The following is a 26,717-nucleotide window of genomic DNA, read 5'->3' as shown; positions in this document are numbered from 1 at the left end:
TCTCTGCTGGTCCCTGAATTCTGCCACCAAGCACCTCCCTAAGTCCTAAATTTTGGATCCCAGTGCTTTCCCTAAATTCTAAAAATATTTTCATTGTTTAATTTTGTTGCTCGGTGCTTCTTTAAATTCCAAAACTCTTGTCATCCCTAAATTCTGCTACCCTGTGCAGTAATACGAGCTCTGGCGCCGGTTCTGGGTTTATGTGAAAAACAAATCAGTTATTCTTCATTCAAATAGCACTAAATGTAATCTTTTGGCCTAAGAGTATCATTAACAAAATCTCCTTTTAGCATATGGAAAGAAATTTTTGTTAAATTTTTCCTCGTCAATATTTCTTAGCACATTTAATTTACATCTGTAATCATTGCCAAGCGTAACAATGCCAACATAAAAGCTTACCATACTCTTTATACTAATATAAAAATAACTCAAGTTGTCATGTGTGGACAAATATGCGGCAACGAAAGCAAAATATAATAAATAATGATTCGGCAGGTTGGCGTCAGGGATACAAAATATTAGTAGGTGTAAAATGAATGATGTTTCTATGTAGAATATTTCGTTTTGACATGTATGAGAAGCAGATACTCAGGTACGGAGCCAAATTATTGATCACACAATGCTAAAATTACTATTAATATTATCCAAATTACTGATCACAAATTTATGCTAAATTATTGTTTCTTAAATAACAAGGTTATTTATTTAATGAAGTGAAATTAAAAATCAGGACTCTCCATATGTTTTATCTCAAGGGGGAAAAAAATCAAACGCGCATTCGTAAATCATTTTTAAAAAAAAGTTGTTGGCTGTTTTGAGGTCTGGATTTTAGATCATTACGGATATTGGATGTCTAGATCTCGGACTTTGTACAGTATTAAAGAAATATTTTTCATCAAAAGTAATAGGCTAGAAATGGCTGTTTCGATAAACACATATCAAAAACAGATAATATATTAAATACTAAAGGTGACTTCCCGAAAAATAATAGCTTAATTATTATTCTACTTCTCCTGCAAGGAATTGGTTTGAAACTTTGGTATGGTATATGATAACAGAGCCCATTAAAGACAGTTTGAGACGAGAGACATCATGTTTTTTAAAAGCCCAAAATGAATTATAATTTTTGCCTGTTTTTACAAAGGGAAAACAGGTTTGTGAGGAATTACAGGATGATTTCGGCACCGTTTGGCACTCTTAGGCAGTAATCAGATAAAAGGATTGAGCTTGATAACTTAACTGAGCTCCTCAAATAAAAAAAAAAATGAAAATTAAATGTGCAATATAGATTTATATAGTTACAGAGAAATAATAAGCAATGAAGTTCTCACAACATGTTGTTTAACCCTCTGAGCAGCACAGGTTTTTGGATCTGTCATGAAGCCCTGTATTTATGCAGAGTTTACGAGCTAAATTTATATAATTACTTATTCTAGGCTTTATTTTCATAAATTTATATTCATTAAGATTACATTTGCATTATTAAAGAAAGTAAGAAACCAAAATATCCTAAGTTAAAGCTAATATGTATCAAATGACGAAAAATCTCATGACCGGATAAAGGCGGTCATGCCACTCAGAGGGTTAAGTTGATAAGTACTCTGTACCAAATAAACCCTTTTTAATGTAAAATACAATATTAATGAATATAATGCAAACAAAAATGAAAATGAAATGTCTAAAAAGTATTAAAAAATTATACTTAGCCTATGGGGGGAAAATTTACATTTTTAGTAAAAAATTATCACAATTAGAACACTTTACTTAGACTAATAATACATTCAAACAAAAATCTACCTTGCAGATCACATTCTGAAAAATGAGATTGAGCAGTAATAACTTTTGGATCACGAGGAGGCTCAATATCATCATCCATTGTCAGGGCACAGTTCTGTAATGAAACACATTGTTAGCTAAAAATAGTTTAATGATGAATGAAGACAATTACATATTACAAATATAATGCAACTTTTCAAAATAAAAAACCAATATTGCAACTACAATTCAATAAGAAATAAATATGACTAAAAACTAACTAAAACAAATTGATTCAGCTAATTTTAAACTCTACAGTTGAATATGATGGCATATTCAAAATGGATTTAAGAAAGTGCAAATGATTTATTCTTAATGCTTATCACATTATTTTGCCAATTCAAATGAAAAATAGAAATGATACTTAGAAAGCCACAAAATTTGTAATTGATAATGTTCAATATAATGAAAAAAAAAAAAAAAAAATAAAATAAAAAACAAATTTTACACCATATTCAAGGAAAAATTAAAAAACATACATTGTTATTGCTTTAAACTTGAAAATACAGTTTTTCTCAAGGAGTTAAATTGATTGATTTAATACTAAAAGTTAAACTGTAACAGTACAGAAGTATTAAGTGATATTTTTGACTTATTTGTATCTTAAAATTTTATTGAATATTAGATAAGAAACTGACATATTACAGCATAACAGATAAATGCTGAACAATAAGCTTACACATCATTATTAACAGCAGGTGCTTGCATATTAAAAAGACTGCTGATGCCTACTTTGAGAAATTATTACCGTATATATCTGCGTATAAGTCAATCCCCTGACGTTTGAGAAAATTTTTCAGGAAAACAAATTTGTTGCAAGAGATAAAACAGCATGCCAGTGTACTTGATAAAGTTACACTCATACTTTAGTGAACTTTTTTTATTTCCATTACTTTAGCACATAATAAAATTTTAAAATACGTACAAAATTTTCAAAGAATTTCATTCAAATCCTTCAAATTCTGATTCAAAGCCAGAATCTGCAAATAAATCCTGAAATTCTTTCTCAGTCATTAGCAAGGCTTCATAAATTTCATCACTCAATTCATCACAGCTAGTGTCATTATTGTCATTTGCATAGATTGTATCATCTTTTGTGCCATCCAAGTTATTGGAAATGCAACACTTTTTTAATAATAAATATAATTTCAGTTGGAATCATGTCCCAAGCATCTTTCACCCACTGCACAATTAAAGTTATATCCAGCTTTCTAATATTGTCACGTTTGGTTTTAGTAGGCAAATCATATTGTATCCATTCCACCCAATACATATGCATATTCACCTTGAACGGCTTATTTATGCTGACATCCAGTGCTTGTAAAATGGATATTAGCCTTTCTGGGATCTTAGAAAGTGTTGTTTCTGAACTTCCTGCATGCTTTTTTACAACTTTTGAATAATGCGGTCGAAACATATCCCAAATCAAAACTGAAGGTTTCCCTAAAAGTGCACCTGGTTTTTTGCACCTTACAATTTTGAAACCAATCAATCGGTAGGGTGTCATCCTCCAACTATTTTTCTGGGCATGAACAAGAACACCTGCTGGAAAAGCTGTCTTTTTCAGTAACATTTTTTGCTTGAAAATAATCATGGGAGGCAACTTATTGCCATTTGCTGAACAAGTAAGAACTACTGTGAAATGAGTTTTCTCATGACCAGTTGTTTTTACATGAATTGTTTTTTCACCCTCTTTATCAACAGTGAAATTTTCAGGGAGATCAAAAGTCATGAGGGTTTTATCCATGTTTCAGTGTGTGCATGTTCATCATGTAATGGGGGCCATATTTGGGACATTTAAAAATTAGTTATTTTTCTTTGTTCGATTACATACTTTTGGAAGTTTAGTTCATCTTCGAGCTGACTAAACAATTTCTGTGAAATTTTGTTACGATGCTGTAAACAGTTCATAATGATTCATGAATTTTGTGCACCAGTGTTGTGATGCATGAAAAGAGTTATTTCATTAATTTTTCATATTTGCCGAATTTCATGGCTCACATACGTATGGCAGTTTGGTTATGGCATAACCTTGCCGTCTGTTGTCTAGAATCCAGCCACTTAAAGCCTTTTATAGTTCTGGAAAAGAGGCCAATCTGTGACGCAGAGCCTTTCTAGAGTAAGGGGCTTCCTTTAATATAGGCAAATTTTCCCTCCAGCCCCGATTCATCTTCTCAATCACGTCAAACTTCCGTGATGATGCAATTTAATTTTTTGTACTTAAGACAAGTATACAAATGAAGCTACTTTCAGCTTGAATTTCACAGTATAAGACATTCACGTTTGCTTCACACAACTTATTGCAGGGAGTATGAGGCTTTGAAAAGAGCCATTTTCTTGTAGATTCCGCTAAATCAGACATTACGAAGAGCAGGAAATGTAAGAAAGCATGTCTATGATCATGATTAATAGACAGACAGACATTCCATATGGTTAGAGTCACTGATTTGATACGGTTATAATAATCAAAGAGTGCTTCACAGATATTGTACATGAATTGCTCTGTGATGTCAAATAATGAAATGAAGGGGGGACTTTTCTAATAAACAGAAAATAAAATTGAAACAAATTTAACTAAAAAATTAATAAATAAAATTGGAAGAATAAATAAAAATGTTGTGTTTTTTCTGCATGAATGGTATATTTAATAATCAAGTTCGGTGACCTGTCACTGATCAGTGGCTCTTTTTTTTTTTTTTTTTTTTTTTTTTTTTTTTTTTTTTTTTTTAGGTTCCACGTATAAGTTGACCCTTTACTTCGAAGTTAGATTTTTTTTTTTAAATTGTCAACTTATATGTGGGTATATATGGCATTTAAAATTTAAGCACATTATTTAAAATGGTACTTTTCCATAAGTAACAAACACTCTTCAGAAAGGTCTTAAAATACTGTGCCAAATGATTTTCTGGAAAGAAGGTTTATGTATTTAATTTGATGCTTATACATGGATCAAAATTAATGCACATTACCAAGTGGTATAATCATTATCAACATATTTAATTGTACCAGCTTTAAACCTCAATATATAGTAAATTTAGTTATAGCAAATTTTGTACTAAAACACATATATTAATTAATACAGTAATTAAGTTAATTAAGTACTCAAAATTAATTAAAGTTAATTAAGCTGCAGTTTATGGAGATTTCCTGTTATGTTTTTACCACCAATCCTCGAATTCCATATCACAGATTATGTTCTTACTGCATTAATATAAATATTAACAAGACATAGTGCACAATAAAAATTATGCTTTATTTTGGAAATTCGCGCACACAGCCCGACAGCCTGCCTGTTTTGCTCTGCTCGCTACTCGTAAGAAATTTCTCCTCTAGGGTTGCCACACTTATCGGAGGGCGCAAGGCGCGCTCCTTATCGCCATCACCACAGAGTTTCCCCCCAGTTCCTTTAATGACTATTCAAAGGAACGACATAGGTTATGAAATTATCTCAGAGTATCCGTACTATCGGGTATTTTTACATGATTACAAAATTAGAATATAAAATTAGAAAAGATCAAAATGCAATTCAATATATAACAAGGTATTGACACATATAATAAACATGAAATAACAAGAAATATGTTAAGATATGAATTTAAAAAAAATGTTTTAAATTGTTATGTAAGAAGCAAGTTTCTTAGGGAAGTGAACATGTCTTCCCGATCTGGTGACAGTTTGTGTCTTAGAGAGTTCGTTTGCAGATTTATTCTGCTGAACTGTCTTTAAGTCTTTATTTGTTTTCAGTTCAGGCAAATTAGAGTCCGAAAGCAAATAGGCTGGTTTCACACGGTCTATAGACCCAGTAGATTTCAGACCGTTAACATCAATTGTGAAAGTTTTGTCCGTTCTAGAAAGGACTTTATGCGGACCTGTGTATGGTTGGCACAGAGGTGGCTTTACTCGATCGACACGTAAGTATACATGCGTACACGACTTTAAGGTAGCACTTACGTAACATTTTTCTTGGCAATGTGCAGATGTTGCTATTGGATTCAATTGTTGCATTCTATGCCTAAGATTCGTGATAAATTGTGTGTCATACGGAGATATCTTAGATGACGTTATCATATCACTATGCAGCTTGAGAGTTGTGCCGTACACCAGTTCAGCACAAGATGACTGTAGATCCTCCTTTACGGCTGTCCGAATACCAAGCATAACAACTGGTAGTGTTTCAGTCCAGTTATTGGTCTCGTGAGCCTTGAGAGAAGATTTTAAATGTCGATGAAATCGTTCAACAATGCCGTTTGACATTGGATGATAGGCTGTTGTTGTGATTCTGTTCGTACCCAAAATTCGCGTGAATTCTGCAAAAAGTGCGGATCTCATTTGAGAACCTTGGTCTGTCGTTATGATCGATGGGCAGCCAAAACGAGATATCCAACAGTTGAAGATGGCTCTGCAAATGGTTTCCGTTTTCATATCCGGGATGGGAATGGCTTCAGGCCATCTGGAGAATCTATCTATTAGAGTCAAAAGGTACACATTGCCTTCTGATGGAGGTAACGGTCCGACGATATCCATATGGATTTCTGAAAAACGTGCATCAGGAAGAGAGAATGTGCCCAGTGGTGCTTTAGTATGCCTAGTAATTTTCGATTTTTGGCAAGATTCACAGGATTTCACCCAATTTTTGATATGACGTTTCATATCGGGCCATACATAACGAGAACAAATAAGCTTCGTAGTAGCTGCAATTCCTGGATGTGACAGATTATGCAGATGATTAAAGATGAGTCTGCGAAAGGAATTCGGAACAAATGGACGAGGAATGTCTGTTGATATGTCACAAAGAATATTGCCATCAGAATATTGGCACGGTTTAAATTCCAGTTTCAAAGATGATGTGTTGTTTTTGAGAAGGTCTTGTACCTCCGGATCATGCCGTTGAGCTTCCGAAAATTTTTTAAAATCCAAAAATGGAGATTTTGTTATGGAATCAATTTCAATTCTTGAAAGAGCATCAGCAACGACGTTTTTTGAACCTTGCACATGCCTAATATCAGTAGAGTACTGAGAAATAAAATCTAAATGGCGCAATTGTCGAGGTGAACATTTATGAAGGTTCTGTTTAAAAGCGTATATTAACGGTTTTTGATCCGTATAAATTATAAAATTTCTGCCCTCTAACATGTGTCGGAATTTCTTAATTGCAGAATAAATAGAAAATAATTCCCTATCGTACGCGGACCATTTCTGTTGACTTTTACTGAGTTTCATAGAGAAAAATGCTATAGGTTCCCATGTTTGTTGAGACAACTGCATAAGTGTGCCGCCGATTGCGACGTCTGAGGCATCTACCCAGATGCTTAGCTGGGCTCCGGGAATAGGGTGTCTCAAAAGGGTAGCCTGAGCAATGGCATTTTTGGCAGCAATAAAGGCTTGTTCAGCATTCTCGTTCCAATTTAATTGTGGGGATGAATCCTGAACACGAGAACGAGATTTCTTTTTATTAATATAGCCTTCTAACAATTTTATTAAAGGAGAAAGAATATGTGCTGCTTTAGGTATGAAACATCTATAAAAGTTAAACATGCCTAAAAATCGGCGAAGCTGAGTGAGAGTGGTAGGTTGAGGAAAATCTAAAATACATTTGACTTTGTCAGGAAGAGGTTCAATTCCGTTTTCACTAAGGTTTGACCAAAGGTGCATTTTGAAACATTTATGCAAAGTCCATATTCCTGAAGTTTGGAAAATAAAGCTTTCAAATGCCTGCAATGTTCCTCAGAATCTTTAGAGGCTATGAGCAAGTCATCGACAAAAGCGTAAACGCCTTCTAAATCCCGCATGACTTCATCTATAAAACGTTGAAAAGTCGCAGATGCATTGCATAAGCCGAATTGCATACGGATACTTTCGAATAAACCGAATGGTGTGCATATGGCGATTTTGTGGATGTCGGCTGGGTTAATTGGTATTTGATGGTATGCCTTAATCAGGTCGACATGACTAAAAATTTTAGTACCGTGCAATGCAGCAGTAAAATCGGCTAAACATGGAATAGGGTATTTGTCTTTTATTGTTTGAGCGTTCAATGCTCGATAATCTCCTACAGGTCTCCATTCCAGACTTCCCTTTTTTGGAACCATGTGAAGTGGGGATGCATAATTGCTGCTCGAAGGTCTCAAATGCCCCAATTGCATCATAGTTTGAAATTCTTGTTTTGCTATTTTTAAGCGATCTGGAGCTAACCGACGAGGTTTTGCAACCACAGGTGGACCTTTAGTTATGATATAATGAACGGTGTTATGTTTAACAGGTTGGTTAGGATCTGGTAATCTAGTAACTGAAGGAAATTCTTTTAAAATTTTGTGATATGGTGTATCACTAAATACAGTTTTTACTGAATAAATGCTTGCATTTTTCACGCAACCGACGGTTTTAAAATGCGTTTTTAAATCTTTGAGACATTTGTTTCTGAGATCAGGCACCAATTCAAAGAAATGGAGAAAATCTGCTCCAAGAATGGGTGTACTAACATTTGCTATAAGAAAAGTCCATGTAAACTGTCGTCTTAATTTGAAATCCAAAGAAAGTGTTTTTTGACCATAAACATGAATAGTAGAAGAATTAGCAGCGAAAAGTGTTTGTTGGGACAAATTCCGTTTTTGAGAATTATTTGCTGGAAGTGAGGACACGTCAGAGCCGGTATCGACCAAGAATGAAAGGTTTGTTCTACGGTCACGAACGAACAGGCGACGTGAAACTTGAGGCAAAGAATAAGTCGCCTCTATTCTTTGCTGGTTTCGTTTCCCTCCCATGAACAAGGTTTTGTACATTTGTCATCTCTACACTTTTTCCCAAAACGTCTATGATACCAGCAAACAGAATAATCTCTCCTTTTGGAATTGCTTCTTTCCTTATTGCTATCTCCGCGATTTGGCGAGCGACCACGAGAAAGAGAAATGCGATCAATACGTTTGTTTAATTTTTCTATTTGTTTAAATAATTTATCCTCAAGAGACTGATCGACTGTGCGAGAAACGGCACAAGTCCCTGGGGTTGGATTTACTTCTAAAATTCTGTCGGCAATTTCTGCAGCTTTATCTACAGTTAAATTGGAAACCGCTGCCAAAATAGACTGAACAGTCGAAGGCAAACGTTGAAGGAATAATTCTAACATTAAGTTATCAGGAACATTTAAAGATTCTGCTCGACGTTTCATATTTCTAAGCAAATCGGAAGGTTTTCGAGAACCTAATTCTTCTCCAGATAATAATTGGCGAATTTCTTGCTGAGAAGATTCTCCTGAACGATTTATTAACTCAGTTTTAAGCTTTGCATATGGATCAATAGGGTCTGGTTTCATAAGTAAATCCCGTACTATTGAAGCAATATCTGGAGGAAGATGAGCAACTACATAATTATATTTAGTAATGGATTCTGTGATAGGTTTGGGGGTGGCAAGAGCAAAGGTACTTTCACACATAATAAACCATAAAGATGGGTCTGATCGGTTATAAACCGGAATTTGGATGGCATAAACATCAGACATTGTGCAAGGTTTTTAAGCCAAAATAAAAGGAAAAATTTAACTAAAGAAAATGAAATTAAATGATAAGTAGAAAACAGAATTATAAAATGATCTATAATTACTACTCATCTGTGATCCGGAGGACGAAAACCGATGTAATCCATTACTTCTGGTTTGGAGATCTTGAGTGATGGCTTGTAGTCAAAACCGAAAGTGCTTGAGAACTGTTCATACGATTTAACACAGTCCGGGTCACCATTATGGAGATTTTCTGTTATGTTTTTACCACCAATCCTCGAATTCCATATCACAGATTATGTTCTTACTGCATTAATATAAATATTAACAAGACATAGTGCACAATAAAAATTATGCTTTATTTCGGAACTTCGCGCACACAGCCCGACAGCCTGCCTGTTTCGCTCTGCTCGCTACTCGTAAGAAATTTCTCCTCTAGGGTTGCCACACTTATCGGAGGGCGCAAGGCGCGCTCCTTATCGCCATCACCACAAGTTAATTAAGTACTCAAAATTTTCCTATTTTATCATTCAAAATGTATTAATTAAATCATGCATTTGTTTGCTTATTCAAACTGCCCACATTACTTATGAAAAAGGAAATAGCATAAACAGTAAACTGAAAATCCCCAAAATGGTGGCATTCCCTTTTGAATGGCAACAGAATTTAATACCTAGTGACACTTTTAAAACAAAATCTAAGGTGCTTTTATTGAAAAAGGGTACTTAATGATTTATAACTTAGCATACAATCATTAGAAATACAGAAAAAGACACATTAGTTGCCAAGAAAACTTCTTGTAATTAGATTTTAATAGGCATTATCTATTTTTTCTTGACTGCCCAAAAAGCAGTCTTGCAGTAATAGCAGGTGTGTGTGTGGGGGGGGAGGGAACTAATCCCATATAATGAAATTAAAAAGTAAAAAATTTATAAATTGAAATTATCCATAAAAACATTTATATATTTTTCTCAGTAATGTACATATTTTCAAGTATACTGTTGAAAATAACACTAAATATCTTTAGTTTTGTTCTAATCATTTCAGCTTTCATTTACACATATTATTTCATGGGATTAGCTGTAATTTCTGGAAGGAAATTATTTTTTTCCCTTTGAAAATGATTCTCGCAAATGCCATAGAAAGGTTTTTTGGCCCATCCCACATATTACACATTCTGTTTTGTCTTTAAAGCAGTCAAACTAGTTACATGAGTGACCACAGGTACAATACCTGGTTTTAAACCAGGTATTGTCAATTATCAACATTTTCTACATTTTTCCTTGCTTAATTTATAAAGCATGTTAAAAATAATCTAAATTTAAATATATACGTATATATATATATATATATATATATCACAACTTTTTCCTGACATACTTCACATCCTTTGCATTGAAAGATGGAATACTTATCTGAATTGTGCATTATTTAATAACTACATTAAATACAATACTAATAAGATCTTTCAGCAAGTTAGAGGAATTCCTATGGGAGCAAACAGTTCTACACAAATTTGTAACCTATTTCTTTTTACATTTGAATATAAATTCCAACTCAGTTTAAATAAAAATGAATTAAAGCTACTATTTGCTCATACTTTTAGATACATAGATGATATTATAACTTTCAATAATAATTCTACTTTTGAGAAATTCAAAATTTACCCAAATAGTTTAACACTTAATAAAACAAATACAAATCAAGATACTATTGAATTCCTAGACCTGCAAATTATTAAACACAACAAAATTAAATTATTTGATAAAAGAAGGAATTTCTATTTTCCTATTATTAAACTAATTAATTGGAACTCTAATATCTCTAGAATAGTAATAGAAAACACTTTTCATAGCCAAATTATCAGAATAAAAAATATATGTACTGAAAATGACGATTTAAAGGAAGAAATCATAAAACTAATTAATGTACAAGTTGATAACCAAGTACCACAAAAATTTATTAATTTATATATTAAAAAGGCAGGCCTTGACTTTACTTTATAATTTTTTGGCTCTTTTGGATATGATAACATTACCTTAAACCTTAACTGGAGGGTAAAGAAGGATATAAAAGAGTAGAGAAATTATTGTAAATTTTTATTGTAAATATTTTGTAAATATGTATATTTAATCAATACTGGATTCTTTCCTTTTACTAATAAAGGGCCAACTCTTTTCAAAAGTCTCAATTATAGCCCGAATTGAGTGAAGATTTTAATTTTCTTCTTCTAATTTTCCATACTTTAGCTAGTATTTAGTTAAGTTTTGATATACCAATTAAATCAAGTTCATTAAACTTTTAATATTTTCTTTCATCAAATTTAAGTTTTATTTAACTTCCTAAAGGAATTTTTGAGAAATTTCTGGGAATTTTTAAAGGTTTTTTTAAGGACTTCATTTCAAAAAAATTTTGGGAAATTTTACTTTAAAACTTTAATATTAAAACATTTCGGTTTTTCTTAATTACTTTAATTTTTTGCAATTTTCACACAAAATATCTTTCACTTAATTTTTTAACAATTTTCACAATTTTTCAACAGAACACACATTTCAAATTACAAACAGTTTACATTTTTTTCACATACCACTTCACTTTAATTTCCTTCAAGCAAACATACATCTCTTGATTAGCTCAGTTACTTAACTCCCTAAATAATTGATATTACTACCTTTAGGATTTTTAATTTAATTTAATTTAATTAATATTAATATTTATACAAAATTTTTACTATAACAAAGATAGCAGCTTGACACACAACTTTACCTACATAAGCGCCATCTATATAATTTGAAGAACACACTTCTCTTTCACAACACTTTTGCAGACCCCAACACTCATATAGTAGGTAAGTTAGAATTAAAACTTTCTATTTACTTGCTTTAAGTATTTTTTTTTTAATTTTTTATGTAGTATCTAAGTATTTTCTAAATATGAAATTATATTTTTAAATATATATTTATTTTAAAAATTGTGAATTAGTTCTTTTTGTTTTTTATTTCTTATTGGTTTATATGGATTATGTATAGTTCTTTTATAGTTTCTTTTTATTGATATGCATATTCGTGTAGGGGAAGTTTCTGTAGACAAGGATTTCTAAAATACATTGGTATCTAGATTTTGTTTTTAAACTTTTTTATTATTTTATTATTTTTTATTATTTAAAAAATTAATTTAAAAAAATTAATTTTTTAAGAAAAAGTTTAATTTTTTACTTTACTTGCTTGTTTCTCAAATGACTTAATTAGTATTTCCTTTTTGAACTTTAATTCTTAAATGTTAATACTTAAATGTTAATTTCTAAGGGTACCACTTTATTGGAATTACTTTTGGTTTTGACTTTTACCCTTGCCTGCATGAATGACGAAACACGAATTGAATGATTGGAGAGTTAGGTTTGGAGGCAACTTCCCCTTGATAAGTCTGACTCCTGCCTACTCTACGATCATTCACATATGCTTTTTTTAAAAAAATTGTTTTATTTAATTTTAATTTATTAAATTAGTAGATTTATTTTCATGGATAGATTTTGCACTTGATTTGCTTATGCTTCTGAATTTAAATGATATTATAGATTAGTTCGAGAATTAAATCTTTTACATGTTTGCATATTTTTAAATTATTTTGGCTTTTTTCCTTTTTTAGAATTTAAATTTGCTTTTTTACTTTTATACGTATTTGTTAAGAATTTAAATTTGTTTAAATTTAAATATATATATATATATGTAACTTTGAGATTTGGAAAGGAAGGGGAGTTGATTGTCTAGCAGTGGTAAATGGGATGCATGGAGTAATAAAGTTTAAAACCACTATTTTAGACGTTTTATTTTTTAGGTCAAAACCTGGGTATTATGGGATCAGAACCTGTATGAACAATTAGTGAGAAATTCATTTCAACCGAACTTTATACAGACTTTTAAGCTCCACAGTTTCTATAGAAAAAAGGGATGTTACAAATAATAGAAAACATTAAACAGAGATTACAAAACAATTAAAACACTTATATCCCAATTTCTGATAATATCTCCTTGTCAGGAATGGATAAGTGTGTTCAATGACAGAGCATATTCAATATTAAACTGTAATCCATATCTTGCAGTATTGCCACAAATCACAGGCCAAATAACAGAGAAGAGAAAAAAGAAAGCATTTTAGCTTTGCATTAATTCAGTTTTGTGCTTGTTGTTTTAAATACAAAAAACCATATTTTAACTTGATGAAAGAACATGATAATGGCACTAATGACACTGCACAAGAAAATTTTCAATATGCAACTATTTAAAAATAGCAATTAAAATTTGCTAAATGTGGACATTTTTCAATACTCAAAATATTAAATATATTTTAAGCAAGTTAAATACATGCATTTTTATTACAGTGAATTCTCTGAGTGGCATGGCTGTCTTTCACTGAGTTATGAGATATTTTGTCACTTGGTATATAGGGTATTTCATATTGAATGGGGCAAAAAGAACAGCATAGTCCAAACTCTATAACTGATTTATTAAGCTGAAACAAATTAATTCTGAAACTACAACTATATAAATTATATCTGGCGACAGGGAAATGTCTTCCAGTTATGAAACTGCTGCTACTGACTGACACTGTTAAACAAACTTGTGCCATTCATACAGGAGAAAGTATACTGTGTTTTGGAATATGCCAGAACATCATCATTTATCGTTGTTCAAAGACATTTTCACACAAAATTTGTTTAAAAAACACCACATCATCACAATATTGAATGGTAGATGAAGCAAATTTCAGAAAATGGACTGCTTGTGTTAGGAAATCAGCCCATGACAAACAGCAGCCCAAACCAAAGTGGTTAAAAAAGTCATTAAACATTTTTACGAAGTTCCACAAAATCAACACGTAACGGGAGTTCTGACTCAATGTGCCTCATGTAACAGTGTGGCATGTATTATGGAAACGTTCACAATTCCAACCACACACCTTTCAGATGGTGCATGCATTAAAATCTTGACAAAAAGTTGAATAAAGCTTTCTGTGAGAATTTGAAGATAAGCTGGACATGGTTTCATGAACAGATTTATGCTTACAGATGAAGACACCTTTCATGTTTCTTTCATGTTCTGTTTTCAATTTGGGGACATGAAAAATTGATACGGTGTAATGGAACATGCATGTGATTCTTCAAAGATGAATGTTTTCTGTGCCATTTCCAACAGCTGTGCTTTTGGTCCTTTTTTTTATTCATGGAAAAATCGATTAACAGGTGCACAGTGGTTGTTGCCTAAGTTGAAGGAAGCAGTTTCCGGCTTCATTCTGCAGCAAGACGGTGCTCTAACACACTGGCATAAAAACATACACCATTGCTGGATCAAATGACACGGCAATTGCTTTGTTGGCCATTGAGATCCCCATATCAAACCTCTGGTGATTTTTTCCTATGGAGTTTCCTAAAGTGTTCGTGCCTCCATTTCTCCAAGACTTAAAGCAACTGAAGCAGTGGATAACTGAAAGGCTCAAATCATTAACAAAGAATATTACCTGAGGAGCTTTTTCGAGCTGTCAAATATAATGATGACATTTCATCAACTTTGTCTACACCACCTTTCGTTGCATCACAAAAGTGAATTATTGCTGGCTTCTTCATATCATCACTTTCACCAATGGCATCATTGCAATGCATTGTAGGTAAAAAAACTACACATTTTGATTTTTTAGGCTCATATGATACTAGGATCGCGTTCTTTTGAAACCCAAATACAGAAGAATGAACTTTCCTAGTTTTTGTTTCGATGAACTCGGTGGGAATTTCAGCCTTGTTTCTCTTCAGGGTTCCTACAACGGTTAGCTTCTTTGATAAAAGATATTTTGCTAGAGGATAACTCGTATACCAATTATCCATTGCTATGCCCGATCCAAACAATAGTGTGATTTCAAATGGTGAATTTTCAACTCTGAAAGGACTTTCCGGCTCTTGTCCTGCATATATCTCTATGTTATAGCTGTAAAATGCCCCAGTACATACTAAGGCAAATCGTCGAGAGAGTGTGTTAAGCTCCGGGAACGACTGAACCAAAGAGTCGGGAGCTGTGCTCTCTGTGTCGTCAAGTGCATCGCGAGTTGTAGCGTGGAGCATCTCAAGAGTACATGGAGTTCCGAGAACGACCGAGCAGAGTCGGGAGGTGTACTCTGGTGCTTTGCAGAGAAGTTGTCTTCACCGTTATTGTCTGACAGTGTGAAGGCTGTGTCACTGATTGTTCCAATGTGTTTATTGTAGATCTTTGACAACTGTAATAGTGTTTTGGAGCTGTCCTGATTAATATTGGTAAATAAAGTGTGTTTCGATATTTCATCAAGTGTCGTCGTTATTCACTTTAAATCCACATGAAGGAAAAAATAAAATAACAACTGGTGTCAGAAAAGAAAAACGTAACAGTATAACTGTAGATACTTCAGAAGAAAAATAAATCTTTTATATGACATTGTGTTTCATAAAATTTCGAAGCCTGATCCATCAGTAGCCCACAAATCTTGTGCATTTGTATGTGATGATTTATGCAAGCCAGACAGATATAGAAGCCCAAAACGTGCTCAAATTTCTACCTCATTTGTCATTTTGGTATCCCGATGTCTGGTGTAATTTACCAATACTTTTTTCCAATAAAAATATTTGTACACTCTACAATGGATCATATCATTTTAGCATTGAAAAACAATTCCCAACTTTCTAGATACTCCATTATATTATGTGCAGTTCCTTTTAATCCTGGCAAACGAGTTATTATATTTTGAGAAGACGTTTTCACTTTTCGATTTGGTTTTCCTTTCTGCCAAACCGTCTTATTTTTGCTAATAAAAATACTTTTTTTCCTAAATAAGGATTTTCGTTGTCTTCATCATTCTGCTCAAACTCACTTTCGCTGTCGTGAGAACAGAATATTTCTGCTTCATATTCATTGTCACTATCTTGATCAACTGACCTTGATATCACAATCATCTTAAGGCTTCTTCAGATAGAGTTCTACTTCATCTAATAGAGTTCTCAAACATTCTATCTCTTTTTCATATTCGATAAATTTACATGTGTAAGCCATTATCTATCCAATAATCCAACAGACCAACAATGGAAACACTTGAGAGTACAAAGCTAAACCAGATAAACTGTTCCTAATGAAAAATTTCAAAGAAATGGTGGTCACACATCCTCTTATGGATTCCAAGAAATGATTGCTTCTCTTGGGAAAAGGAGAAACAAGTCAAAATAATTACACATTCCAAACAGAGTGTCAGACAGGAGGGTACTAGAAGGATGATTCACTAACATGAAATATTTTGGATTGGTCTTGTTGATTTTCGATGCATGGGGTGACTATGTGTCCCGCACGAATTCTCTTGGGTTAAATTCTTGCTTACCACCTATAACTCCTTGCCAGAATGAGATTTCTGTATCGCATTTTACATAAATGAAGTAGAACCTGTATTTAATAGGAAGTTCAGTCACTTTCATACAATAGCTCAAAAGTTCTCAGTAGAGCATGCTCAGCCTTCGTGCCATGTCATCACTTTAAGGCTAACTTATTATGTGCGGTCATAGTCTTACGTGCCTGTTAGTATTTGCCAATGAGGTATAATTATGGGCCAACTTGGTTAGTTATCTTTGTACAGCTTCAGTTAAAGTTTAGCTAGTTTGAATAAGTTTAGTTTCTTATTGTCTATCTTAAGTTAAAACCCAAGTGCAGGTTTTCTTGTAAGTGAGAGAGACCGTCTGTTATCATTTCTTTGAGTGAACAAAAGGGTATTTTAACCCTTTTTTGGACTTGTATTTTATAGTTGTAAGCACATAGTTGCTAGACACTTCCTTAAGGTTCTAGTAGCAAAGCACTTGTAAATTAACTAGAATTTTATATAATACACAAAAATGGGTATTAATATTAAAGTCATAAATTTAGCCTTTTGGGTACCTCCATTACTTGCGAATTTCGGTAACCACTGGTATGGAATTTGCAATTTCCCAATTATGTAATGTACACTTATCTCCTACTGAAATGGCAGCCTTTTGTTGTGAGGAGATGACAGGATTAGAAACAGGTATTTCTAACAGGTACAGGTATTGAATAGGTCCAAGTATCAATCCATATGCAGCTTGAAGTTTAACCAAACCTGTTCCTTCACCTTTCCCTGATATAATCTGGATAATTTTTTCAAGGGGCCAATTGATCCTTTTAGTTCAGTCATTTTCAATTAAAAAAAAATATCACCAATATTTATTTAAAATTATCTTTTAGTCTCTAACTTTTGAATAGGAGATTTTAGATAATCAGCTCAAAAATCTTTACCTTGTCTTGCAAATGCAGTCTATATTTTATATGCAGTCTATATATATATGACCTGCCATATCATAATCGAAATGTTTGGATTTCTCGTCAAAACACTGCCTAATTCAAAAGAACAAACCATTCTCAGTGACATACATCATTGAATGAAAACTGATAATTGACTCGAAGTCACAAATCACTCTAGTCATTTTCTCATATGTTAAGGAAGAATTACCTAATACTTTTCTCAATAACTTTTTAAATATTTCTATCAATTTCTGCCATGAACACCCCACTACGAGGCAGTAAGTGATAGAAATTACTTAAATGGCAGATATATTTTCTAATATAGTAGAAAGAAATTAGCAAACCACAAATGCACATTACACGTTTATTAACTTGACTAACTAAACATGCGAAATGCACACGTAACAGATTAATGGTTTCTTGGGAGCTGAGTCATCAGAAGATTTTGTATCCTTATCTTTGTCAGCACTTTCTTTGGTAGTTTTGTTCTATAGAAAGGAAAGCTAGGTAAACGTGCTCAAGAATATATCTTTATAGGATATCCCGACGATGTGAAAGGATAAAAAACTATGGAATACAGAGGAAAATAAGTTTTTAGTGAGCAAAAATGTTAAATTTGATGAGACTGTTTTTCCATTGAGGAGGAGCCAGGCAGCTACTCAAGCAAAGAAGAAAAATGAAGTGACTTTTAACTTAAATCATGAGTACAATTCTGACAGTGATGTATCAGTTGCATCTCCACAGTAGTCGAAGATGAAGCCCCATTAAATGACACAGCAGAAAAAATTGAAGACACAGAATCAGCATTACTGGAAGATTCTGATAGTAGTAAGGAAGACCCTATTGGAATCAGAAAAAGCACTTGAGAAAGGAAACCTAAGACTTACTATGGGGATTCAGTGTTATATAAAGCTGTTTGTGAAGAACAACCTGCCATCAAAATGGCTTACTCAAGGAAGACATATACATGGCACAACTTGAAGGATCTCAAGAGCAAAGTAAGAGCATCTAATGTGCCATTTAAAAAAAAGCTTGTATGGTTTAAAGTAATGAGGAAAACAATGGAATGAATGCTTTGATACTTTTTGAAGAATTATGGACTATCATGTTATCAGCCCGATATGCTCTGAAGAAGTTTATTTGGCAGAAATGAAGAAGAAATTCTGATTTTTCCGAAAGAAACATCCACAGCACTGGCAAAGCTTAGATAATTACAATGCTTGGAAAATTTGTGTACAAGCTGTTTTAGTTCAAAAAAATTTGTTGGAAAGCGATTGATCCTCTATGGTGCTGTATTAGAAAATGATAAAAAGAAAATTAATGAAAAAGCCTTAACATTCCTATTCTTAGTGGTTGAAGACCAGTTCTTAGATGACATTGCTGACTGTGAAAGAGCGAAAGATGCGTAGGATATTTTAAGACATCCACATGAAATTTGGACTCTTGCATTCTCTACAACTTTGGCATCACATAAAAATGTACAGAGTAATGCATTTCCAATGAATCTTAGCAAATGTATATTCCCAAAATAAATAAGATCTTTGATTTATTTGAAAAAGTTGCTTTTGGTTTCAGAACATCATCATTCCATTTTTAACTTTATTTTCCAAAATTTCTCAAACAACAACTTAGATTTCAAAGAGGCAGGACATGTCAGACAAATCGGATCAAATATATTATGTCCAGTAAAAAGAATAATTTTTTTAGTAATTTTCTGTAGGAACAGCTCTTTCAAGATGCTGGTATTGGAGATGTCAGATTTTTTATTGCAAACCAAACCCCATACATTTGTCTCTAGCTGAGTAAAGTTATAAGGTATTTTCTCCCTCCTTGCAGCGTGCCTTTATGGTGTGATACTAACAAATTCAGGACATATTCAAGAGGTTCAGGTTCGAGTCCCGGCAAGGGCATTGCTCAGTTTTCAAATCTCCGGCTTAAAAAACCTAATGACTTTAAAAAGTGCATTAGTATTTTGTATGCTCCCACCTTGTAAGTTAAGACTGTTTCTCGATCATTTCTTCAATTGAAACTTTGATGGAAGCGTTTAGATCTGACTTGCACTTAACACTAGTAACACAAATGTCAGTGTAAAAATTCTTCGGAAGACTCTAAATTATATCTTCATGATATGATGAATTATCAGATCATATTTCTTTTAAGATGTTTTGCAGATGGTAGTAAATGATACAACCTAAAGGAATGGGCTGCATGATACTCCACATATCATTTGACAGTGTCTATTCAACTATATCTCTATTGCTACAATGCCATAGAAAATGTAGTTCAGCAGGTAAAATACTTATTTGTATGTAAGCTCTGCATATATTAGCAATACTGCCTATCCTTTCAACATGAAAATGGATCAAAAGAGTGGAATTAATAAGATTTTTCCCTCTCTCTACGCAGCCATGAAGACCAGGTGATCCTTTTACTTTTACTTACCTGCTTTCTTTGGTGACTGGACGATGTAATAAGCGATCTACCAGAGCCTTTTGCTTATCTTAAACTTCCTTTATAATTTCATGCTTTATCCAACTTTTGAACACTTCCTTCCTTTCTTCATACAGAAATTGTGATTTTAGACATTGTGCTGTTATACTGAGCTTCTTCGAAGCTATATTATAATTATGAGGCAAAGAAGGATGAACTTATATAAAGAGTAAATGAACATCAAAACGATTATTCTCTACAATTATAATTTCTAAATAATGCTTTCTAGTGGCCTCATGAACCTCTGCTCTTGTATTTTTCACAGAACATTAGTATGGATTAATATGAACAGTATCTAGTGGACATAATTTATGAAACCAATTTGTTTGGTGATATTAAACAGGTAATCATTATTGATACACTACTCTGTTCTGATAAAGATATTGTTATTCCACACATCAAGGCTCATTACAGGTTAGTTTCAATAGCTGACAGTCCACATGATAACATATTATAACCACCTGGTAAAAGTATAGTTTAGGGTAACCCTTGGCGATTTTTTGCGGTACATGGTTACCGATTTTGTGAAAATCTTTGACTCGTTATTAACAAGACAAACAATTGCACAAACTCGGTATCCATGTACACATCGACTTATTTTCACTTAAAAAAAATCTACGAATTGCACAAAAATGGCATTGCGCACTCTTTTAACTTTATCCATGTACACGTCGACCTATTTTCACTTAAAAAAAAATCCCAGAATTGCACAAACTTGCATTGCGCATTCCCTTTACTTTGTCCATGTACACATCGATATATTTTCACTTAAAAAGTCAACGGAGCACCAAATTCTACAATATAGGCAAACAAAAAATGCATAATCTCAATAAAATACATTTTAAACCAAACAATAAAATAACATAAAAAAGGAAAAACATGTTATACATTTAAGCACTACCAAAAGCAAATATTCACTTACCATGATTTTCAAGTTCGCTTTGTACACCCAGAGCCACGTAAAAATCAAAATATCAATCATACTCAAATGACTTTTTTCAAACCAGGTACTCTTTCTGATCGAACGCTTTGCATAGTGACCAACTGAACCTTTCTTCCTACAAACAAATTCAAATCCATCTAAACGGTTTTTACGTTCGACTAAATGCATATCCTTCCTACATACAGAACACTTATAATGGCTACTAAGTAAACCTTCATTTACACACCAGTCAATCAAAGCTCTTTTCCCCTTTCGCTCCAAATCATACAGAAACTTCAAATTAATCTTATTACATTTGGCCATTCTACCGTCTAAAGAATCAAACCAACACACACCACAAAACGCTTACAAAACATCCCATGATTCAAAATTCCCAGAATCATGCACCCGATTACGTCACAATAGGGTTTCCATAACATTCAATGACTCAGGCTACCATAAATGAAACAACTTGGCGATAAATCAAACAACAATTTCGCCATAATACAAGGGGTACCTTAAAGTCTACTCTACCCAACCACCTGTTATGCATTTACCTGCTAACGTTAGCACCAATAAGAACTTCGACTGAACCTTGATTGCTATCAACAATAAGAATATCATTATCTAAAATTTCTTTTGGACAAAATTTATGGGCTAAAGGTGGCACAGTCTCGCAGATAACAGGCTGACTCGAAACTTTAAAATTACAAGTTCCATCAAATATTGATTAAAAACAACGGAAATATATTATGTTTACACATTCCTATGCTATTTCCGCTAAAAAATAAATGCTGAAGATGTTCATCATTTAGAGCTTCATATCCCATCTTTTGCAGTAAATATGAACATTGTGATGCAGAGGGAATTATTGCTTTTGCATTTCCCTTTTTGCCATTTATTATCTCTACTGATTACCATCAACATTTGGAGATTGTGACATAATGACGAGAGCTAGCTTGATCATTCTTAGAGTTGCTCTCTGCCTCTGTTTTAGGAAAGTCATCAGATGGTTTTTGACAAATACTTTGACATAGCAAAATGTGATGTTTCTTACCATAATATAAGCACCCTACCTTTAAATTATACTGGCAAACATGCTGCCCTGGTTTTAAATATATGAAACTACAGTAACAATTTTCTACAAAATTGTCTCTCACTTTCAATAACATGATTTTAATTTTAATTCAGTCTTCAGAACTGTGATCATTTGAATACAATATATCGATTCTCAATCGGTGGTACGCAACAGAAAAATAGGTGGAATGCAAAGAAACAAAGTATTTTTAAATATTAACTTCAAAAATCTCGTGAAGGAAAAGAACAACTGATAAAAATTTCCTGTGCTCGAACTGTAACTGAAGTTTTCAAAAATAACACACTCATTAACTTTTGGCTGAACTGAAAAAAAGAATTTAAAGGCATTTCAAATAAAACTATTACATTTTTATTGCCTTTTTGCACTTTGTTATTTTGCAAAACCTATATGTGCAAACAAAGATTTTTTTTCCATGTTATATTTGAAAAATAAATACAGAATAAAATTAAAAGTAGATCCTAACTTAGGGTTAAAATAAGTGAAATAAGACCAGATGAAGAAATCGATATCTCTTAAACATGCCCAAATTTCATACTAAATTTATAATTACCCTATTATAACTTAAATTTTGATAATTACAATGGTAAGCAATTTTTAATCTAGTATTTTTTTATGTGTGCACATTTAATACAAATAGCTAATACGCTGTGCAAACGGCAAAATATATTTTTTTTTAAATATTTCTATTGTAAAAATGAAAATTAATGTTTGTAAAATGTAATGGTGGTACAAAAGTTAAAAAAAATTTTTTTTAGATGGTACGCGCTGGTCAAAAAGGTTGAGAACCGCTGCAATATACATTGTATACTTCTAGGGGAAGATTAAATTAAAAGATTAGCTGCACTTGGAACCTGAGCAGCATTCCCATATTTGAGTTTATTAATCACAAACTTCTTATTAGGGCTAAATTTACTGTCAAATGTTAGCAAAAACATGACCTACTTAGCATGCAAAGCACAAATACAAGAAAATGATAATAAATCAATGCTGTACGCTTACCTTTACCTTTTTAATTTTTAAACCAAGGAGCAAAATTAACACATTTATATTAAAGATCTACCTTAAATAAGTTGTCAAATGTCAACACTATATGAAATATATATGTCTACTAATACAACAAGTAAGCACAAAATTTTGTATTATAGAATATTAAAGTATGATAATTATTCTCATCAACTGGCATGTCTACTATATTGCAACTGCATAAATCCTTGAACTAATTTGGGGATATAACTTTTAAAATTAAATTTTACGACTCAGCATGAGTCCATGGAGAAAGAACTCTTATGCTTTACACATCCTTTTTTTATTTTTCCCACTACAGAACTATATAGAAACGTACAATTTTCAAGAGAATAAATTGTTAAAAAGTAAATAAAAATAAATATTATACCCAAACTATATCACGCTGTCTTCACCACATAAAAACAAATCAATGTTGCCAGTTGGATGTTTGTTTATCCTATCATTATTGGAAGAATTGTCAAAAAACCTCAAACTATACTTCCGGTTTGAACTTAGGATGTAGGAAGGCCAACTAGATTAGAGCTGCTAGAGCCTTAGGATATATAATGATGATAAAAGTATTTTTGAAGCAGAACATCTATAAAACATATTATAGATTGCATGGAATTTCTTCTTTCATGATTTCAGGTGGATTGATTCGATTTCTAGACTGGCATTATAAAATTTTATCATTTAAAAAAATCTGTAATTTAAAAATTGCAGTAGGTTTAACGAAAAAATAATACTTTAATATTTTAATGATTCGGAATATATTAGATGTATACTTAAAGCAGAAAAATCTAACTGGACAATTTTTTTACTTCTATTAGTGTTCAATTCAAATTCTAAGATAATTTTATTTTATTGATGTATTATTTACTAAAGCTTGCACAGCAATCGCAGCAAGAAACCAACTCCAAAACTATCTCATTAAGCTGGAAAAATGGCTCACCCTTTGGAGGATTAAAATTGACACTGATAAAACCAAGGCAATAATTTTCCGTAAAGGAAACATGAACTACTATCCTCCACCTAGATTCATGTAAAACGCATATTAAGCATTCTTTGTTAATAGTCTCTTTAAAAAAATAACCCTCTTTTTTTTTGTCATTCTAACAAATCCGATTGAATATCCATGACATTTATTTCCGTTGACATATCGAAATGTCGCCCATATCCTTTTATCTGAGGTGCAAAAATATTCAGAAAAATTTTAATTGCATTTTTATATAACTTAAGATATCTTAGTATAATATATTCATACATAATATCAAGGAGGTCATTCTGATCTCTTTCATACTATGTATGAGTGTCAAGTAGTGCAAAGTAATACAAATATTAAGTATCTAGTACTACTTAAAATACTATGCAAGAAGGTTAGAATTAAGGCTACTATAAAGGTAGCTCTAGTTAGAAAATATGGCATTCTATAAGATTTACAATCTCCATAAATGCCATTAGCCATTGTCTAGCCTGCCGGAGAAAATAGAAAAGAAACTGCTACTATAACGACGCAATCCCGTGATGCTGCTCTCATTGCTTTCTTGAATGTTTTGTAAGATAAAGTAGTGTTAATCATTTGATTAATTAGATAAATTGATGCGTCAAAAGCGATGCATGATTATAATGCTCAATTATTTAATATAAACAATTTGTTGATACTGAGTTAAATTTTTGTACTTCGGAGGAATTATATCCATAAGTAGGTGGCAGGATGAGATGCTAAACTGAATAGATTTGTACTACATAAAATCACATTAAAATCATAAATATGCTAACTAATGTGAATTTCTGACATTATTGAATAAACCTTGCATTCATATTTCATTTATTTTTCAAAACTTTTTGGTGCTTTCAAACCTGGAACTTTTCATCTGAATAGAGCTTAATGGTATAAGGTACGTATCGGTAAAGAATGTGTGATATTCATTAATTACTTTCTTTTTTTTAATTCTTTTTTGTAATAGTAGAGTATATTAAAATTTGCAAACAATATCCGATATTTTTGTTTATCTAAATATTTATACATATGTCGCTGAAATAACATTCACCTGAGTTATTAGTAATTAATAATAATAATTTGAACCAAATGTTTGCATTATATCTATAATAAATTTTTACATTTTAACCTATTACACAATATTTCTCTTAAAAATTTAATAAAGTAGTCAAAAAGTCTTTGAATATCAGTAGTTTTTAATCATTTACTGAAATATAAATGAATATTTTGTAAATTATGGCCTTCTCATAATTTAAAATCGTAATTTGGCTAAAGTAAATATATGAAACTTTGAATAAACATAATTAATTATAAAAAAGTATGAAATATTTAAAAATGTGTGATACTAATCCAAATATAACTCAAATATTGCTTTTCAAATGTTTCAGGAGTCTCTCAGAAAAAATGAATATTTCACCAGATATTTTTAATATGGATTTTATTGATAGCAGTTTAACCAATCTGCATTGAAATTCATATGATAATCAATGACCCAGAGATTTAGGTAATTTAGATTAAACGTGAATAATGGTAAAAGTTTACAATTGGGTGCCCCTTCTTTTTTGGCGCCAGGAAGACACAATTTCAAGATGGCCGCTATGCAAAACCAAAAAGAAATTGCGTTAACCCTATGTCCATGATCACATTGATCTGTTTTCACTTAAAAAAACATCCTAGAATTGCACAAACTAGGCATTGCACACTGCTTTAAATTTGTCCATGTACACATCAGTCTATTTTTATTTTAAAAAAATCAGGAGGCTAAAGCAAAGTTAAACTATCATGGTAACCAGAAATGAGATTTCATCGCCAAAATTTTACAAAAAATTGTCGCGAATCAAAGGGGCACCCAATTCTACATTAGAGCCTGAATGGTAATTAAAAAAAAGAGCCGGTAAATTTTAAAACCAAGTTGTTTCAAAATAAGAGTCTTTTAGGAAAGAAAATTTTTAAGATAGTATTCGCACGTGTAAACCCTGCAGCATTCAGACGGTCATCACGGAGAAACTAGTCTTTTGCAACTTTCTTGACAGCTCACATCTAGGGGTACTAATATTTATGGTAGTAATCCATCTCACTTACAGTCGAAACCCTTGATCAAGTATTCTGGGAGGGGAAAGAACTAACAATAGCAATAGCTGGCATTTTTCAGAGGTTTAGGATTATTTTCCCATCATTTTAAGGGAAGCTCAGTCCAAAATTAGTGACATTTTTAAAGGTATTTGTAGAAAATCACTCAACAGGCTAAGGGGGTGAATCTTTACATTATGGTAACTTGGCGATTTTTTGGCGAAACTTTGGTGACCAACCCTGCTACAGCAACCTGCAAGTTTTGTTTTGGACGCCATTTTGTTTTCACGAGGTAAAGGCATTTTTTTTTTTTTTTTTTTACTTAACATTTTTTCCAACAATCTCCTAGCTGAATTACGCTTATACTAGAACTTTTATGGAACAAAAATGCTTAATCATGACCAAGATTAAATGCGAAATTGGGAGAAAGTGCAGAATCGCCAACTGCTTGCCGCGTTTTTAAGAATTGCACATACACAGTAGCCATGTACACGTCAACCTATTTTCAC

General features: G+C 32.4%; 2 protein-coding genes across 12 annotated transcripts in view; one reads left to right on the top strand and one right to left on the bottom strand.

The window, feature by feature from the left end:
• The window catches only part of LOC118192557 (sodium-driven chloride bicarbonate exchanger-like), a 263,168-nt gene extending 239,502 nt beyond the window's left edge, over nucleotides 1-23,666 (bottom strand). For 2 of the 3 annotated variants that reach the window (XM_085810936.1, XM_085810937.1), the window contains exons 1-2: nucleotides 23,527-23,665; nucleotides 1,798-1,891 (exon numbers count right to left, since the gene is read on the bottom strand). In XM_085810936.1, the coding sequence (XP_085667062.1) occupies nucleotides 1,798-1,876 (79 nt within the window). In that variant the 5' untranslated portion in view covers nucleotides 1,877-1,891; nucleotides 23,527-23,665. Of the gene's footprint in view, nucleotides 1-1,797; nucleotides 1,892-23,526 lie in introns of all 3 variants that reach the window. The other variant, XM_085810939.1, reaches the window with a different exon arrangement.
• A 977-nt stretch (nucleotides 23,667-24,643) lies between these two features.
• LOC118192715 (protein tweety-like) overlaps nucleotides 24,644-26,717 on the top strand; it is a 128,810-nt gene continuing 126,736 nt past the window's right edge. For all 9 annotated transcript variants that reach the window (XM_085810932.1, XM_085810931.1, XM_085810934.1 and 6 more), the window contains exon 1: nucleotides 24,644-25,036. The gene's annotated coding sequence lies outside the window, so the exon portion shown is untranslated. The remainder of the gene's footprint in view (nucleotides 25,037-26,717) is intronic.

This window comes from Stegodyphus dumicola, chromosome 2, assembly GCF_044657685.1.
Source record: "Stegodyphus dumicola isolate Sdum_Otavi_A_Nest chromosome 2, ASM4465768v1".
NCBI lineage: Eukaryota > Metazoa > Arthropoda > Arachnida > Araneae > Eresidae > Stegodyphus > Stegodyphus dumicola.
Note: the sequence above shows the minus strand (reverse complement) of the source record. Positions and strands in the feature narration are given on the sequence as shown.